The sequence below is a fragment of the Sebastes umbrosus genome, chromosome 10, assembly GCF_015220745.1.
Source record: "Sebastes umbrosus isolate fSebUmb1 chromosome 10, fSebUmb1.pri, whole genome shotgun sequence".
NCBI classification, from domain to species: domain Eukaryota; kingdom Metazoa; phylum Chordata; class Actinopteri; order Perciformes; family Sebastidae; genus Sebastes; species Sebastes umbrosus.
The window spans coordinates 5,787,842-5,806,679 of NC_051278.1; the positions used below are offsets into that span (position 1 = coordinate 5,787,842).

The 18,838-nt window shown below is 39.4% G+C and overlaps 1 protein-coding gene across 3 annotated transcripts; it reads right to left on the reverse strand.

The window, feature by feature from the left end:
* Nucleotides 1–1,429: 1,429 nt before the first annotated feature.
* ddx43 (DEAD (Asp-Glu-Ala-Asp) box polypeptide 43) lies at nt 1,430–14,865 on the reverse strand. Of its 3 annotated transcripts, XM_037781405.1 has the most exons (19): nt 14,495–14,865; nt 13,182–13,237; nt 11,923–12,043; nt 11,412–11,441; nt 11,187–11,354; nt 10,699–10,780; nt 9,301–9,460; nt 7,359–7,477; nt 7,106–7,216; nt 6,853–6,994; nt 6,210–6,310; nt 5,213–5,300; nt 4,467–4,594; nt 4,199–4,308; nt 3,882–4,020; nt 2,742–2,829; nt 2,166–2,298; nt 1,990–2,084; nt 1,430–1,749 (listed from the first exon to the last, which is right to left on the reverse strand). In XM_037781405.1, exons 1-18 carry the CDS (start codon nt 14,805–14,807, stop codon nt 2,005–2,007), a joined length of 2,169 nt encoding a protein of 722 aa, XP_037637333.1. In that variant the 5' UTR covers nt 14,808–14,865; the 3' UTR covers nt 1,430–1,749; nt 1,990–2,004. The 3 variants fall into 3 exon arrangements, with proteins under 3 accessions (XP_037637333.1, XP_037637331.1, XP_037637332.1); XM_037781403.1 differs by having other exon boundaries at nt 1,990–2,298; XM_037781404.1 differs by lacking the exon at nt 1,430–1,749 and having other exon boundaries at nt 2,005–2,298; nt 11,187–11,366; nt 11,424–11,441.
* Nucleotides 14,866–18,838: the final 3,973 nt, after the last annotated feature.

Here is an 18,838-nt window from a genome sequence, read left to right on the forward strand (position 1 = left end):
CTACAGTGTGAAGCCTGAAATCCGGACCACTCGCTATCAGCTCCGGTGATTTCTTCACCACAACCACCGGTTGATCAGAGCATCAATCAGCGCACCTGCGCAGCTCGTCGTTAACGGCTGGTGACCGACCGCTGGGTCCGACCGTTGGTCCGACCGTTGGTCCGACCGTTGGTTCAACCGTTGGTCCGACCGTTGGTTCAAGCGTTGGTCCGACCGTTGGTTCAACCGTTGGTTCAAGCGTTGGTCCGACCGTTGGTTCAAGCGTTGGTCCGACCGTTGGTTCAACCGTTGGTTCAAGCGTTGGTCCAACCGTTGGTCCGACCGTTGGTTCAAGCGTTGGTCCGACCGTTGGTTCAACCGTTGGTCCAACCGTTGGTCCGACCGTTGGTTCAACCGTCCGTTTAAACCCTGAAACAGAGAGAGAGGTGACATTTTAGTTGTTGGTGACTCTCTCGTTAGATTTGTAAAGTTTCCCGGTGTAATTACTTGCCGTCTTTCAGGCTGCAAGACCGCAGCGTTTGTAGAACTATTCCCGGTTCTCCTCGACATTCATCCTCTGGGTAGTTCGTGTCGGTCATGTTGTCTTCACCTCAGACCGACAGTGAACCCTACACATCTCCACCGCCCCCTGGTGGCTGGCTGCAGCATAGGTCCTAAAGCCCGCCGTGTATGGCAAGCCGTTTTAACATTTAATAGCTAGACTGGATATTCATTAGAGATATCTGCAACATCATTTTACCTAATCTAAACTCTAATTTTAGATATCTGTAATTACATTTTGACTAGTACGATTCAAACTACTTTTACCATTCACGTGTATGGGGTTTCTCATTACAGATATGTGCAATTCATTTGCGGATATTTGCAATTTAATTGAATTTAACTGAATTTATTTTTATATTATTTTTGTACTGTGAAATAAATGAACTTTTTTTGTAGTTGGTTAAACTGCTGTTCAGTGATTGTGAATGTGCCCCGATGGCAAGATTTTTGCCAACGTTTGTTGACCTGGAGTGCCCGGCTTCCTGGTCAGAAATGCTGACAGATTGTTTCAAAACTGGTGAAATGTTCACTTCTGGGAATCTGCAGTTGTCTGCTTAGAGTTATTTAACCTCACATCTCTTCTAGTAAATCTTACATGGTCAGCTGAGCAAAGTAACTTCCTGTCCATGTGCTGCAGAGGAGCTCCTGGACTTGATGCAGGGCATCACTTCCTGTGCAAAGAATAAGTTAGTTATTAAAAAAACTGACTTATGTTTGCCTTTTTAATTACTTTAATGCTAATAATAAAACATTTATCCTTGGCATTTTCTATGTAAAACTTTCCCAAAATTGTGGAGGTATATAAATGGTGCAAAGCAGATTTAATCATTACTGTATCATAACGGTAAGTATATCAAGTTACCAAGCCAATAAAATCCACCGAGTGTCACGTCTCTTTAAAAAGGAGAATTTATTATACAGATTTAATTCTGCCAAAATCAAGAAATTACATAAACAAAATATTCAGAGTGACACTAAACACTGCTATGGTTGGTTGGTGAGGTACAGACAGAAGAATACTGTCAAAACTGTGCATTTTAAACATTTTTTTAAAAACAGGAGCACAAAATAATGAGGTGTAACTGGCTCACTGACAAAAAACACAACAAGCAAAACTTTCCAAACAAAAAAATAATAATAAATCAAATACAAAAATATACATTCAAAAGAAATTACAACACAGGTGGAGTCAGATCCTGCTTCACGCTGTTGAGAAAAAAAACAAAACATAAGAATATTAGTCCTAAATTATTATTCAATCAGAATACCACACAAATATATAATTTAATTACTGGGGCATTCTGTCAGAAATCAATCTCACTCTCATATTATTAATATGTAGGAAAAATATTTAAAATTGAAAGGGGTGAGATCAGAAAGTGATTGATTTCTGACAGAATGTCCCTAATGTCTAGCTTTAGTGTGGAGCGGTATGTGTGGACTTACGGGGACAATCACGCATTAGAACGCCCAGTTTTGGTCTCGATCCCTGCCTCCTCTTCCTCCACCATCTCTCCTTCCCCATCCTCCTCCTCCTCCTCCTCCTCCTCCATCACTCCTTCCCCATCCTCCTCCTCCACTTCCACCATCTCTCCCTCTCCCTCCCCATCCTCCTCCTCCACCACCATCACTCCTTCCCCATGCTCCTCCTCCTCCGCCTCCTCTTCCCGGTCCTCCCCTTGGATTGTTCAAGTCCTTCTCCTTCTTGTGCTTCTCGTATCTCTCTGCCATAAGAACCAGCTCCTCAGGGACCTCCTGCAACAGGATTCACAAATATTACATCCACTCAACTATGGTTTGCTAGATATTTTATTAAATCATTTTAAAACTTGATAATTCGAATAAGAACATACTGTAACACATGCTTCTTAATCAATGGCACTATTCATCCGAGCTTTCAGGTTGTAAATAAAACTTGGGAACTAAAGAGTTTTCCTGGTTTAGTGACTTTGTGCCATGGAGAGTAGGGAACAATATTTTCTTTTAAAATAAACTAAATCAAAAGATTTTCATCAAACAAGCCCTTTTATGATGATGCTTTCTATGAAATGAAACCCACAATAGCTTTCTATGGTTTATTCATTAATTCAAAATCCTAATGGTTCAGTCTGCAGCGAAATACCACGAGAAAGTATACATAACATTTTGTCAACATAAAATGGGTTGTCAAAATAACATATGTGTGTGTGTGTGCTAACCTGTCCTGCTCGCTCCAGGATGGAAATCAGCTCAGGGGCCATCCTCCAGTTTTCTCTTGTTACCAGGGTAACAGCAGCACCTGAGCGTCTGGCACATAAATACAACAACATTACAAACTAACCCAGGAACAGCCAGACACTGGCAGTGATTGTCAATCATGTGACTCCAGGAGTTTACATCAGACCGGCACATACGGGTACTACAATTTGACTTATGTTTGGATTGTAATTTTGACAAGTTCGTATCATTTCTTGTTAAACAAATGTTTGTTTCATACACATAATTATTCATAATAGTTATTTTGTGACCTCGCCTGAACCTGAGCGTTCGTGATACCTTAATAAATTACGGTTGATCGCCGCCATGCCCCTTCAGTCTGCCCGCGTCCAACACAGTGGCCGGATAGTGCTTATCCAGACATCTCTACATAATTGATTGAATCACGTCAGGCTGAGTGTTGTCTGTAAATAACCAACGTGTTAATAGCCAACTGTTTGATCTATAGGGTGAGATTTAGTTGGAGACGACAGTCTGATGCTGCTATAACGTGAATGTATGACTGTATTACTGCAGCAGCCTCCCACTCAAGCTAACGTTAGCTAGCCATGCTAGTCACTGTCACCAGCATCATTTGGACATTTACCACACTGACAGTGAATATTCACATATCGTATGTGCCTCAAATCTCAGTGTGAAAACCTCGGTTAACCTGCTACACAACAGATTCTCTGCATTTTCCTTAATGTGAGAGCAAGTTTCTTTCCCCCAAACGGCGTTGACGCCATGCTGGTCTGGTCTACAGCTTGTAGCCATAAAGCCCCTCTATTAGATCTTTTTTAGGTCATGGCAGGGGAACAAATCTGAGATCTGCATTTTTGGATTTATTGTTGGTGCAACCAACTACACAGCAACTCTTCAGCGTCTAGCGTTATTAATTTAAACCGGTTTGTTTAAAGTAGAAGTCTGGAAACATATTTCAAATTCCTCTGCTTACGCTGTTGCCGCCTACGAGGGACACGGGATTGTTTTCCCGTGGTGTGTGGCGTGGTGGTGAGAGCCTACTCTGGATGGCGTATTGCTGGTCTGATGTATGCAGAATAAAGTGATCTGTAAACAGAAACACACACACACATTCTTACCCTGCTCGGCCAGTGCGGCCCACGCGATGGACGTACTCCTCTATGTTACGTGGGAAGTCATAATTAAAGACATGTGTTATGTCGATGACATCCAACCCTCGAGATGCCAAGTCTGTAGCGACCAGAATGCGAACTCGGCCTGGAAAAAGATTCAATAATTATTCTCTGGTTAATTTGATACTTCAGGCTGTACTTGAGGGAGTTCATTTAATTCAAGATCACCAGCTAAACACCAACATTTATACTTCAGCCTCCTCTGCTCTGCTGAGATAGGGAAAGGCTATATTTAAAACCCCACTTTCCTTCCTGTTACGTACTCTCTTTAAAGTCCTTGAGGGCCTCTTCCCGGTCACACTGCTCACGGTCACCATGGAGACTTTGCACCGCCAGGCCCTGCAGACACATGTCACTGGAGAGGTCATCACACCTGAGAGTGCATGCAAATACAGACAAAAACATGGTTAGGTGGTTAAGTGCTGCCAATGTCAATGTGTGGTCAACTCTGGTGTTTACCAGCAACTGTGGGTGGTAGCTAAAACCAGAATTTACTCCAAGCCACATGTTAGTGACCGATTCCCCACTCACACAAGCTTCTTGCCAACAAAGACGAGGACTTTATCCTGGGGCAGCATGTTTCTGATGAAGTCAAACACGTAGGACTTTTTCTCATCTTCATGGACGATCAGCACCGATTGCTGCACCGTGTTCACCGCCTTAGAGCCAGAGAAACACGGGAAGCATGTAAACATGGAGATCGGAGCACACAGCATCTGAAATTGACTTTCTATGAGCCATTAAACTTTTAAAAATAAATAAAATATATAACTTCCAAGAATAAACAATGAAGAAATATTTGAGCCTTTTTTTGTAGAAGAGAAACAGGAATTTGCTCTCAGTTAATTGGCTCACGGTCAGAGACATTGTCTCGAGTAGTCAGGTGGGACAAAGTAGGAGAACATACTGAGGCTGCATCTGACGATTATTTTCACTGTTGATTATTTTCTTGATTAATGGATTAGTTGTTTGGTTTATAAAATGTCATACAATTGTGAAAAATGTTGATCAGTGTTTCACTAATCCCAAGATGACGTCCTCAAATGTCTTGTTTTATCCAAAACTCAAACATATACAGTTTACTGTCATAGAGTAAAGAAACCAGAAAATATTCACATTTAAGAAGCTGGAATCAGAATTAAGGGTTTCAAAATAAAAAAAAAATACTCAAACCAATTGATTATCAAAATATAACATCACAGACAGATATAACATCACAGATTAAGTACTAAGTCAACACACATAATAAATTATTGACCATATTAATTTCAACTTACTGCCAAGTCCAGGGTGCCCACATAAACCATCATGGGATTCTTTAGGTAAGATTTGGACAATCGTCTCACACCTGTGGGCCAGGTGGCGCTGAAACATGGGAGTTAAAGATAGAAAAAGAAAGCTCATTTTCAATTCTATACCGCACATCCTACAACATGTCAAAGTGAATCTCCACGGCTCTTAAAGGGACTATTTGTAACTTTCAGAAATGCTTCTCAACAGCGACACCTGTGGCCATGAAATCAACGAAAGTCAGCATCGGGCTCGCGCTTGCTCGCTCTAAATATACATGAACGAGTATCACTCAAAACAGTGAGGCGACACAAGTCAGCTAAAACCACAATATCACTCTATATTTCAGCTGCTTGGCAGTAATGTTAGCTGACCAGACGAAGGTCTCTCCATGAACATGATTTAGATCTGATCCTAGTGTTGGCTTTTCCTGCCTAAGTGCAGGCTGATGCAGCGGGGCTCTGCAGCATGTCTCCTCTGCTCTCTCCGCCCGCAGCCGGAGAAAGCAGAGGAGACACCGGCACCTGGTCGGTAACGAGAAGACAACGTAACTCTCTGAAGAGCTCCGTCACTTCACAAGACACGGGAAACCTCTGTTGGTCTGGAGGAGCTGCAGCATTTATTTCTGCACAAACGTCCCCTGTGCATTCACTAGATATTCTCAGAGCTAAACTAACTCTTCTGCAGTGTGGAGTGAACGTGCGTTCACGTCTAGAGGTGGAGCGAGACAGCGAGGACGCGCAAGCTTTCTGAGTGAAGGAGAGCAGGCAGCGGAGACGAGGCTCCAGCCACACGTGAGCGCGCATATGCGAACGCGCATGTGTGGTGACCCGCTACATTTATACGCTTAAAAAGTTACAAACAGTCCCTTTAAGGAACAGTGTAACAAAGTAAATGAACTGCACTTGTGTCCTAATGTCCTGTTCATTACCCATGTGATGACACACATTTGTTTAAAAGGGCTTCATGTGATTTGACTTATACCTGGTCATGACAGTCTGTCGGTCTGGGCGGATGTCCAGGAGAATCTTCATAATCTGGGGTTCAAAGCCCATATCTAGCATACGGTCGGCCTCGTCCAGCACCTTTTCCCAATGATCAGAGCAGATATTAAAAACAACCGATCTGTACTCGCCACACACAATATTTAAGAAAGAAAAACACATACACCAAACAAAGAACACAAACGTTTTCTACATTGGTTTGTGCTAACATCTAATGTTCGCATCAAAATGCGTTACTCGCGCAAGTTCGACGCAGGATCATTTGTGTTTATTCGCACGAGACGTGCCGGAGATAGGGAGGGGCTTTACCTCCATCTAGATACCAACAACTTCTCATCAACCATGGTGAAATAACCGATATTGCTGCTTTGGACATGTTGTGGAAGTCTCTTAGAAAACCAAACGCTGTTATGTCTGGGTTCGTAACATCATCCAAAGGCGTTTCACTGAGCCGAATATCAAAATAGTTGACGATTAATTTAATAGTTGACAACTAATCGATTAATCGTTGCAGCACAAATTGACTTTGTATGTGAAAAGTTCGCTTCGCACCATAAGGCCTGAAGAATTACAAGAATAGACAGATTGAGGCACTGACATAGACACGGACACAAACAGCTGACCAAGTAGGTGATGGAGCGAAGATTGATGAGCTCATTCATCTGTAGATCATTTAGTCGTCCCGGTGTTGCGATCACGATGTCCACACCGCACTGCACCAGCTTGATCTGGGCTCTCCTATCCCCTCCGCCATAGATACAGACACTGAGGGAAGGCACAGAAGGAACATTCACGATTATGTCGACTGTACATTGCGAAAAATTATTGATTCTAAGCTCATCCTTAATGACTTATGAAAATATAACACAGCTGGACCTTTTGTAGCCCTTATAGCGGTACTTGCTGCACTCAATCTCAATCTGCAGGGCCAGCTCTCTGGTGGGAGTCAGCACCAACATGCCTGGACCACCCCGCTCAGCTCTAGGCCTATCGAGGAAGGAAGGACAAAAAGATATCAAAGCTGCACACCTCTGAAACAAATGAAGATAAAGAGCACTTTCACTGTCTGGAAAAATATCATCATCATTGATGCCTAAAGAAAAGATACAAACGTAAGCTGAGTGCTCACAGAAGCTGTCCGTCCATGTGGATGAACCCTGGCAGCAGGTAGGCCAGCGTTTTCCCTGTTCCTGTCTGAGCGATGGCTATCACGTCCTCCCCACTCAGAGACACCGGCCACGCTTGAGACTGGTGAAGAATCAAACAAAATCATCATCATAGATTTATACAAACAATAGGGCTGTCAATTGATTAAAATATTTAAATCGAGATTAATTGCATGATTGTCAGTAGTTAATTGTGATACATTCATTCATTCATTCCTGTTCATAAACAGAAACTTAAACAAAGGACAGTTAATGTTTATAAGGGCATTCACATCAACAAGAGACACAACAACAGTTTCCATTGAAACTGTAAGACCTGGTAAGACTGTACCAAAGAATACACCTACATAAGGGACTTTCTGTTGAGAGTGGGATCACTGAACTGGTTGGCATACATAGCAATCTAACCGCATCACACCAGGAGGCATTAGTAGACATGCAGGATGGGCCAAAGTACTGGGTGCGGCAATGCACTACAGGTTTACTGTCATCCTGCCGTTGCATCACACAGAGCCGGTTGTGCAACTATTTGAAAGCACGGCTCTGTAATAATACACTCCACCAGACCAAGCCTCTTACTGTGAAATGAAAGTGAAATCAGAGAGGCAGATGATGCAGTTTCATTTCCCCTTGCAGCACTAATTCAGATTTTTAACTGCCACAGCGAGCTGCATCAGAGCCTCCGGAAAACTAAAGCAACACACCTAAAAATGAGCCCAGAATATACTGGAATTACAACATGTACATGCATGTACATAGAAGACTCACTCACTACTACTCGTAGTAGTTTCCATGCATCACTTTCAAGATAAAGATGTGCATACACCCAAACACCCATTTTTTCATCTCTGCTGCAGCCACCATTCAGTGATTAAAGTAAAGATAACATTTTCTTTAGATTTACATAGTAAAAAAAAAGAAATCTCTACCACACTTGACTCATGTCTGTGTGCTTAAACGGCAACGTCAACAAGTTATAAACCATTTCTATTGTGCACTCACTCACTCACTGCACAAACCTTCTATGGTGGCTTCCCATTACTCTGAATACAGAAGATTCATTGATTAATTTCCCGTCAAGGGTGCCTTTAATACGGGTATTTCCAAATATGGATCTTTGTAAATCCCGGGGATTACCCACAGCAACAGAAAACTATTTGCCACATGGACACTTTTGCTCCAAAATAAGGCGCCCTATAATTAAAACAACTCATGCATTTTACAGGACAGAGGGCAATGTTTCCCTGGTTTACAAGTAAATACGTTTACATAGTAATTAACCCAAATATTGGGTTATTGCTAATTAACCAAACTAAGTAGCTAATAACAACCAGGTTTGATCTGATCCAGATTCATCTTCTCAGGCAAATGCAACTTGTTGTTTATCAGTCAACCAAACAAACATCAGAGCTCATCAATTGTCACTTTACGGTTTTAAAAACAGTTACACCTCTGTGTATACGTACATATTTATTACTTCTCTATACATACTGTATTCCTGTCTACACCTCTGTATATATATTTTTAGTACTTGTTTGCACCTCTGTGTACATGTATTCCTTCTCATCATGCATATACATACTACATCCTGTTTACATTCAGTTTCCCCTCTGAAATATGTCAACAAAATGACAATTTGCATTACCATTTCATACTTATGTTTACATGCATTTTAACTGCACTATTTTATGCCTTAGATTATCCTTTTGCTTTTACGTGTGTGATTTCCCCTTCTATATAGACATATTTTATGAGCATTGTTGAAGGAACCTGAGACCAAAGATTTTCATTCCCAATGACTGCTTTGCTGGAATTGATATATGACAAATAAAGAGTTCTTTTGATTCTAAAATATTCAGCAGTGATACTTCAAAGTATGATTAGTGATAAATGACAGGCTCATACCTGGATGGGGGTTGGTTTGACAAAGCCAACGCGTTCAATGTTTTCCATGATCTCTGGATAAAGCTCAAAGGCCTCCAGGAAGGTGCGACAGGGATTGGGAAAGGGACGCTTCTCTCCCTCCTCCTTCAGGTCGTCCACAAAGATATTGTTATTCTCCTTCCTGTGGAAAAATATAACACAAACAAGAACATTGTGGAATTGGCTGAAAGGGTAGAGAGTGATTTATACCAGAACACACTACAGCCCTGGAGAAAGACGAATACACAATGTGTTTAGTTTATGTTTAAGAAACCGCATTTGGTCCAAACAGTATCAAATTACAAACACCACATGAAAATCAGCTGCATAGAATGTTTTTACATTGTTTACAACTTGGACATATAATATTATTTTGATTTCAGAATCCAAACCCTTTTCAATGCTAAATACATTTAATTAACAGGAATTTGCAAACATGACACCGACCCAGAGACAGCTAACAGAGTTTAATCATTTGTGTCCTGAGGACCTACAGATCAGGACCTTTTATCCTGCACAACTGGGACCACTGTCAAGCTCTTGTTGTCAACTACTTTTCCAGTGTTATGGAAGGTGCCCCCCTCCCCTGGTAATATATCTTGTTGCCACAGTAGAATTAGAACCACAGGTGCCCCAGGTCGGTCACTAGTTAAATTTACATCAGCAGGTCATGATCTTCCCTAGCTCAAAGCCATAGCTCACAGCTTTCTGCTCCAAGTCTGATGAACCCAAGGCCGCCGATAGCAGCCTGCCTGTATCCATATCTCCCTTCTATCCTTCAAGACAGGGGAGTAGATTTCTCTCACACAGCACATTCACACACGGAGGCATGCAAGTAAAAACATCATCACTCACACACAATTAGATTTTGAAGCCTTTACTCCAGACAAACATTTACAGTTGTCTCCGTCTTACTGATTGACCGTACTGCCTGTGACCTGGAACAACCTCGACGTGGCCCGTACTAGGTACACACTTTTACGTACATATGATCTGGCACATGTGTTGTTTTGTAGAGGAAAGACCATATTTGGGGAATCCTGTTTCTGTGCACTCCAACAGATTCCGGGAAAAGCAGGCTTGCAAGCATCTACATGACAGATTTGCATACAGTAAACTGTAAGTATTACAGCTGGTCCTGCTCAGATAGCACATGAAAAGGTGGACAAATGGTGCCACCTATTTGTCAGAGGCTGTAATGGAAAACAATGCCGACAATAAACCTGATAATAGCTGGAGAGATCCGGCAAAAATGGGAGGTTTGAGGTTTTACAAGCCTGTCAACAACTCCCTTCGTCATGGAATTTGATATAATGTGGACACCTTTTTTACAATCACAGAGAAGATGATGTGATAGAAAGATAACACTGGCAGTTTTACCTCCATTCGCTGACTTCCTCTGCTGTGAGCATGGATACGCTCTCTGCCTCAATGTAAAAGTTCTTCTTCAGGGGCGGGAGGTCTGAAGGAAATATTACAGGAATAGTTTAAAGTCACGGATGAGGCCCATTCTTTTGTGCAAATTAAATTCTGGTGTCATATCACAAGAATAAACTAATCAACACAAGCTAGTAACAACAGACAAGGGCAAAGAAAATATATACATAATAGGACAGTTTAGTTTGTACTCTTACATTTAAAATAAAACAATAATTATGAAATGAAAGTGAAGTATCTCCGCTTTAATTTGACGGCATTTACATTTGCATCCAAAATTATTGTCAACCCTGCTTTTGAATTTGATAGTCGAAATCGGAAGCTAATTTCAATCGATTTGCGATTTAAAATCAAAAGCATGACACCCCTTGCTACGACGGTCACTGTGTAACCAGTATTGTGTACTGCAGTGAGAACATGTGAGCCCTCACCCTTCCACTTGAGCTCTGCATACTTGTCCTTGTTCTCCCGGATGGTGTTCCAGTCTATGGATGGCGGAGCCGGGGCAGCATCCGCAGCCTGTAACGCTGCAGCAGACCAGACAGAGGGATCCCTTTCTCCTCCATCACCTCTCCATCTGTAGCCTCCTCCATCACCACCTCCTCTGTAGCCTCCTCCTTCACCACCCCCTCTGTAGCCTCCTCCGTTAGCTCCACCTCCTCTGTAACCTCCTCCATCAGTTCCCCCTCAGATGTGACGAAGATGAAAAATTATCATTTCAAATGTGTGTGCCCTCTTGCCGTCACTCGTTTGCTTGCTTTCCTCACTTACGTTTCTTTTCTCGTGCACTGATTAATTTAAGCTGAACAGCCAATCAGTGACGAGCTAAGGGCCTTAAGCATCTTAGCCTCTAGCTGAACTCAAAACTCAACAGTAACTCAGGTTCGTTTCCTCCAGTCTCTCTACTTTCTCTCCTCTCATCTGTACATCCATGAAGCAGATTCATGTAGCTCCGGGATGAGCACAATTTATTACATTAATGGGAAAGTTAGATCTCTCTATGGATACAAAATGAGTTCCTATCGAAGTGTGACCACATCAATGGCTTGAGACTCGTCTTAGGATCCGATACATCCAATCACAAAAATATGCCGTTTGTCTTTAGACACAACTACCGGGAATCTTTTAGGATCAAAACCAACATTTTCTGGGAAAGTGACTTCGTACCATTGCGAGATCGAGAGTTACTTGTGTCTGCCACCAGGTCTTCAATCATCTCCTTGGCCTTCTGCTGGGCAGCAGCGGAACCAAAGAGGACCACCTCACCTTCATAGTCCCCCCTGTTTATCTAAAAAAAAAAAAAGAACAGCAGAGTTACAAACAGGGAAGGAAACCAACGCCAAATTCTCACCAGGCAGCGGCGAAGTGTGGCTCGCCGCAATTATTACATATTTCCGCGGCCTTGCTTGCTGCATGCTGCACCTCGCTGTTGCTCTAGTGTGAATTCAGCGTAACATCCTATACTTGCTGTGACCACAGTGCCCGTTCATGGAAAGAGCAACATTCACTATGTTAAGCATACAGCGCTGTAGCAGTCAAGTCCTACCGTTAGTTGAATTCTGAAGATGATTTACAGCTTTAGCTGCAATTCTGGTAATCTATTAGAAATCTAGACAGTCGTTTGGCAGTTCAGATAGTCTTGAATTGGTCCTGACCCTCTATGGACTTTGTCTGAAATCAAGCTGATTTGGTTATTGTCTTTGAACGGACTGTACATAACTAAAGAGGATTTTACCAGATAAATAAAGAGATGCATATAATTGATGATTTTCTATTTATGTGGCAGGTATGGTTGGGCAATATGGTTAAAATCCTCTATCCTGATATAGGTCATTTCATATCTTTATAAGGATAAAAATCACAATATTGCACATTTTCTAGTAATTCAATAAATAAATAGTATATATGAAATAATCACATGGTGAAGCCTATTTCTGTATACTCCTGTGTGAATTAAATACTTGACAAATGAAAGAGCATTTTCTCATTTAATTAAGGCATTTAGTGTAAAATTAACACAATAGTTTCAAGTGAAATTATAGACAATATTTCCAGCTATACATTGACTATGTTTACATGCATGGACACAAATTGAAATTGGAAAATTGCCGCCAAAGCAGATATTTATAAGCATTTCTTGGTGGATTGGTATTTTGTAGTTTACAGCTCTGATTACATCTGATAATCTGATTTATGCCATTTACAATAGCAACTGTTGACATGAGTTCATTTAGACAAACAGAAATGCCTAATCTGCTTTCTTGTTCCCTCCTCAGACCTGATGAAGAACATCAGTCACTGAAGCATCATCAGTCATGAAATAAAGGAGGAATTGTGTACAGGCAGTTTTCCATTTCACACTGTTGTTGGCCAGCACCAGCATCTTATTCATGGATGTGATATGACGTCACTAGTTTGAAACTTGCCTTGATCCTTGCACCAGTGCTCTCTTCAAGTTCACGGATTTTGGCTCCTCCGCGACCTTTAACAGGAATAAAATGTATTTAGAGTTTGATCAAAACCTCTACACATCACTAGTGGAAGCACAAGTTACATCAGCTAGCTGCATGTATGCAATTACAGGTCATACCCACACAATAAAGAGTGTGAAACATGATGACCTCATAAACTATGATATTTTTTCATGAAATTTTTCGACATGCTATACTCTGACTTTTTTCATAACATTTTTAAACATACTATAGCATGACTTTTTTTCATGAAATTTTTCAACATACGATACTATGATATATTTGGTGACATTTTTCGACATACTATACTATGACTTTATCATGAAATTTTTCAACATACAATACTATGACTTTTTTCATGAAATTTTTCAATAATATTTAAATAATTATTTTATTTTAAAAAATCAAAAAAGTATTTTTTTGGTATTATTGACTTTTTTGGTGAAATTTTTCGATATTTAAATAATTATTTTATTTTGAAATAAAAAACATAATAAAATATTTTTTTGGTGTTATTGACTTTTTTCAATATCTAAATTTTTTATTTTGAAATAAAAAAATAATAAAGTCTTTTTTTTGGTGTTATTGACCTTTTTGGTGAAATTTTTCGATATACTATACTATGACTTTTTTCATGAAATTTTTCAATAATATTTAAATAATTATTTTATTTTAAAAAAATCAAAAAAGTATTTTTTTGGTATTATTGACTTTTTTGGTGGAATTTTTCGATATTTAAATAATTATTTTATTTTGAAATAAAAAACATAATAAAATATTTTTTTGGTGTTATTGACTTTTTTGGTGAATTTTTTCAATATCTAAATATTTTTTTATTTTGAAATTAAAAAAATAATAAAAAAAAGTATTGTTTTGGTGTTACTGACTTATTTTTATGAAATTTTTCAATAATATTTCAATAATTATTTAATTTTGAAATAAAAAAATAATAAAGTATTTTTTTTTTGGTGTTATTGACTTTTTTTGGTGAAATTTTTCGATAATATTTAAATAATTATTTATTTTGAAATAAAAAAAATAAGTCTTTTTTTTGGTGTTATTGACCTTTTTGGTGAATCTTCGACATACTATACTATGACTTAGTTTCATGAAATTGTTCAATAATATTAAAATAATTCTTTTATTTTGAAAAAAAAAAGTCTACTGAGTTAGCCTAGCTAGCTAGCTAACGAACAACTAACGGCATTTAGCTAACTTCATCACGGTTATCAACCTTTTAAACTGAATTAACAGCTTTATAAACTCACCTATTACTCTGCCAACTACAGCGTTATCCACGGTGAAGGTCACCGGCTGGTTAGAGTCCGTCTGTTCCCCGCTAAAGGCTCCTCTTCCTCGGCCTCCAGAGCCTCCAGAGCCTCCTCCTGGATCAGAGCTCCGGAGGAACGGTCGACCTTCAGCTCTCCACTCCCTGGAGCCTCCACCCCGGGCTGCGTTTCTCACACCGGGTCTCTGGCCGTCGTGTTGTGGTAGCGTCCACTCAGCTGGAGCTGGTTTAGCAGCAGGTTTCCGGAGAGCAGCGCCGCCCTCGTGGTCTTCCTCTTCCTCCCAGTCCGACATTTTAAATCTGCCTCTTCTTCACCTGCCGGCTAGCTCGAGCTGGCGACGTCACTAACCGCTATAATACTGTCAAGCTGTCAATCAAGACTGTGTTGCCTTCACGTGCTCTCTGTGAGTTCCGACTTCCGACTTTGACGACTATTATATTTTACAATTTTTTTCTCGTAAAGTTATGACTTTATTCTCGTAATATTACGACTTTTTTTATTGTAAAGTTATGACTTTATTCTCGTAATATTACGACTTTTTTTATTGTAAAGTTATGACTTTATTCTCGTAATATTACGACTTTTTTTCTCGTAAAGTTATGACTTTATTCTCGTAATATTACGACTTTTTTTCTCGTAAAGTTATGACTTTATTCTCGTAATATTACGATTTTTTTTCTCGTAAAGTTACAACTTTTTTCTCATAATATTATGACTTTATTCTCGTAATATTACGACTTTTTTCTCGTAAAGTTACGACTTTTTTCCTCATAATATTATGACTTTATTCTCGTAATATTACGACTTTTTTCTCGTAAAGTTACGACTTTTTTCCTCATAATATTATGACTGTTATTCTCGTAATATTACGACTTTTTTTCTTGTAAAGTTATGACTTTATTCTCGTAATATTACGACTTTTTTTCTCGTAAAGTTACAACTTTTTTCTCATAATATTATGACTTTATTCTCGTAATATTACGACTTTTTTTCTTGTAAAGTTATGACTTTTTTTCTCGTAAAGTTACAACTTTTTTCTCATAATATTATGACTTTATTCTCGTAATATTACGACTTTTTTCTCGTAAAGTTACAACTTTTTTCTCATAATATTATGACTGTTATTCTCGTAATATTACGACTTTTTTTCTCGGAAAGTTATGACTTTTTTCTCGTAATATTACGTCTTTTTTCTCGTAACATTACGACTTTTTTTTCGTTAAGTTATAACTTTATTCTCGTAATATTACAACTTTTTTTCTTGTAAAGTTATGACTTTATTCTCGTAATATTACGACTTTTTCTGGTAAAGTTATGACTTTATTCACCTAAATTTCACTTCTTGGCAATATACGTTCTTTGACTATACTTTGAGATTTTATGAAATTTTGATTGCTAAAAAAAAAGACACACAAACCAAAAACAGTTTAGTTAATTTGTACTTTATTAATGAATAATAAAATTATTTTTGCATTTCTCATCCAGAGAACATAATGTGCACTTTAATAAATTAATTTCAAAGAAATAAAAATGTTAACATTATCAAGCTTTAAGGCCCAGTTGTGTAATAAATTACTGTTCAAGCAGTAGAGAAATGGTATTATTAGCAATCGAAGCCATATAAAGTCTGTGGCTGAAGCTACATGACTTAAGTGAACTGGATGCTCAACCCAAAATGAGCCATTTGACTTCAACTATACAGTATGCTATAGGCTGTAGGCAAACAGGACCTTTATAGCCCTGTGAAGAAAACAAATAAGAATATGCAAGAAAGGCACCCTTAAGCAATTTACAGATTGCAAAATTGAGCATGTTTTATGAAGGGAATAATCCATCCAATTCCCCAACCGGCTGAGTCAATGGGCTTTCCTTGTGTTCGATATCTAGCTTCAAAACAACTGACAGTTTTGGCTGGCCTCTTTTCATATGTAGCAAAACTCAATCAATAACTACAAAAAAACTTCCAATATTAAGCATTAAACTACCATGTCACATTTTCAGGCTCCTCAAACTCACCAAAAACAACTGTGCTTTCATCATCTTCTGCATGGGCTGTAGAATATTTCAAAATCAATCTACAAGTGTTTACAATTATCATTTGTTAGGAGATAATACTTGTTATATTATTCTACAGAATGTTAATTTGCTAAGCAATGCACTTCCTCACCATTCAAAAACAAAGGGAATATAACTGCAAATTAATGATGAATAAAGGTTGTCATTAACACATTAAAATACATTTTCTTTTAAGACTGCTGTGACGGCATACTCCTTAAGACGTAAACATGCAAAAATGGCTAACAAAAAATTAAGATGTCTGACATAGTTTTGTGCATAATTCTCTCTCAAGAGCAGTCGACAAGCAGGATGGCATTGAAAACAAGTGTATTGTTAAGACGGTGTCATTGAAGAAACTTGCAACACACCATTTTTCCATAAACCTGCCAGTGAAAACTTCTCAATCTGAATAAGGACTCAATGCACCGAAATATAAATGTGTGCACTCGAGTCATTTTTAAACTCATTACAATAACCGTTAATGGTTAAATACTATGATTGATGTGGTGAGGAGGGAGTGCATGCACATTCAAAATCCTGGTAACTTATACACATGGACTGATTACTGAACGGGCCTACTGGGCGCAGGGACATGGGCACAACAGGTCAGGGGGTCCTTGGGCCAGAGCTTCTCTTTGAAGTTACTGCTTACGCAAAACTGCAAAAGAGAGACACAAAATGACCACAAAGAGATGCAGAATGACTAAAAAGAGATGCAGAATGACCAAAAAAAAGGCGCAAAAAGATCAAAGAGACGCAAAAGGACCACAAAGCGATGCAGAATGACCAAAAAGAAACACGAAACGACTACGAAAAGATGCAGAATTACCAAAAACAGACGCAAAAAATTACTACAAAGAGACGCAAACCAACTACAAAGAGAGGCAGAATGACCAAAAAAGACGCAAAATGACTACAAAATGATGCAAAATGACCAAAAAGAGATGCAAAATGACTACTAAAAGATCCAAAACGATCAAAAAGAGACTACAAAAGAGACGCAAAATGACTCCACAAGATGCAGAATGACCACAAAGAGACGCAAAATGACTACAAAAAGATCCAAAGCCATCAAAAAGAGATACAAAATGACTACAAAGAAATGCAAAATGACAAAAATATGTCTCTTTGAATCTGTAGCTCTTGTTCTCATGTAGGAGGGGTGGGGGCCCTTTACATGTCTGTGCCCAGGGGCCCATTGTCTCATAATCCGTCCATGCTTATACATGATTTTTTTGGGGGGGCAGCAAGACTTTAAAGCGTCCATACATAAACCACATTTTAATCTCAGTTGAGATTCTGGCCTGCCTAGTTAGTCTGCTGCCAAAGTTTCCTCCTTGAGGACATTACTCTGGATCAGAAGTCACAGAAAATATCAATCAGGATCAATCAATCTGTGTTGAGTTTACAGGGCACATTGTTCTCATCTCACTCCCTCTCTCTCCTATTCTATTATGTAAATATATGACATTGTTGACATCGTCAGCAGCAGAATGGACACATGGATCAAGTAACAACATGCATACTGGATCAACAACAGTGCATGTACAGTATATCGTTATCACGGCTTCCTCAGGTGAATCAAAACTAACCTGCTATGTTATAAACGGAGTCTGTGCGTTGCACATTTCGCCCTGTTAACACCTACACTACGCCTAGTGTCGCTCTGGACCGGGAGGAGGGAATACGTTCAGTCCAGCAGCCGATAATCATTATTGATGCACATGGTGCAACCAGCACCCAGTAAACAGACAGGGTTTGTCAAAAAAAACATTATAAAGGTTGTATGTTTGTTCTAAAATTTTAATACTAAGTGGGTTATTCTTTCAAATTAGTTCAAATTAGAATATAATATTGTTCGTATAGGCAGACTTTGTTCGTAGGAAACATTACTTTAACATGCAGAAGGCCACCAGCGAGTGACTGCAGCAGCTTAGACATGCAGCATCTCATGCTCGGCTGGCTGAGCAACGGCAATTCAGCATTCAGACCTTTAGCAACTAACTCGCTCACTGTCCAACGCAAGCGGGACACGGTCCAACACTTGTCTTGAGTGATTCCTGATAGGCCATTCTAGGTTCGCTGCATCCAAATGTACGGACAACTTGCTGACAGATGAAACAACATGTCTGTGGTTGTATAAAATGAACAGAACGGGACGCTTGTGGTCTGAATACATGCTGATGGTTTGACCTTTAACTCTTTTTTTATAATTCAGCTATTCCCATCACACCAGGTCTCACCCAGTATTCATTCATTTTTTGG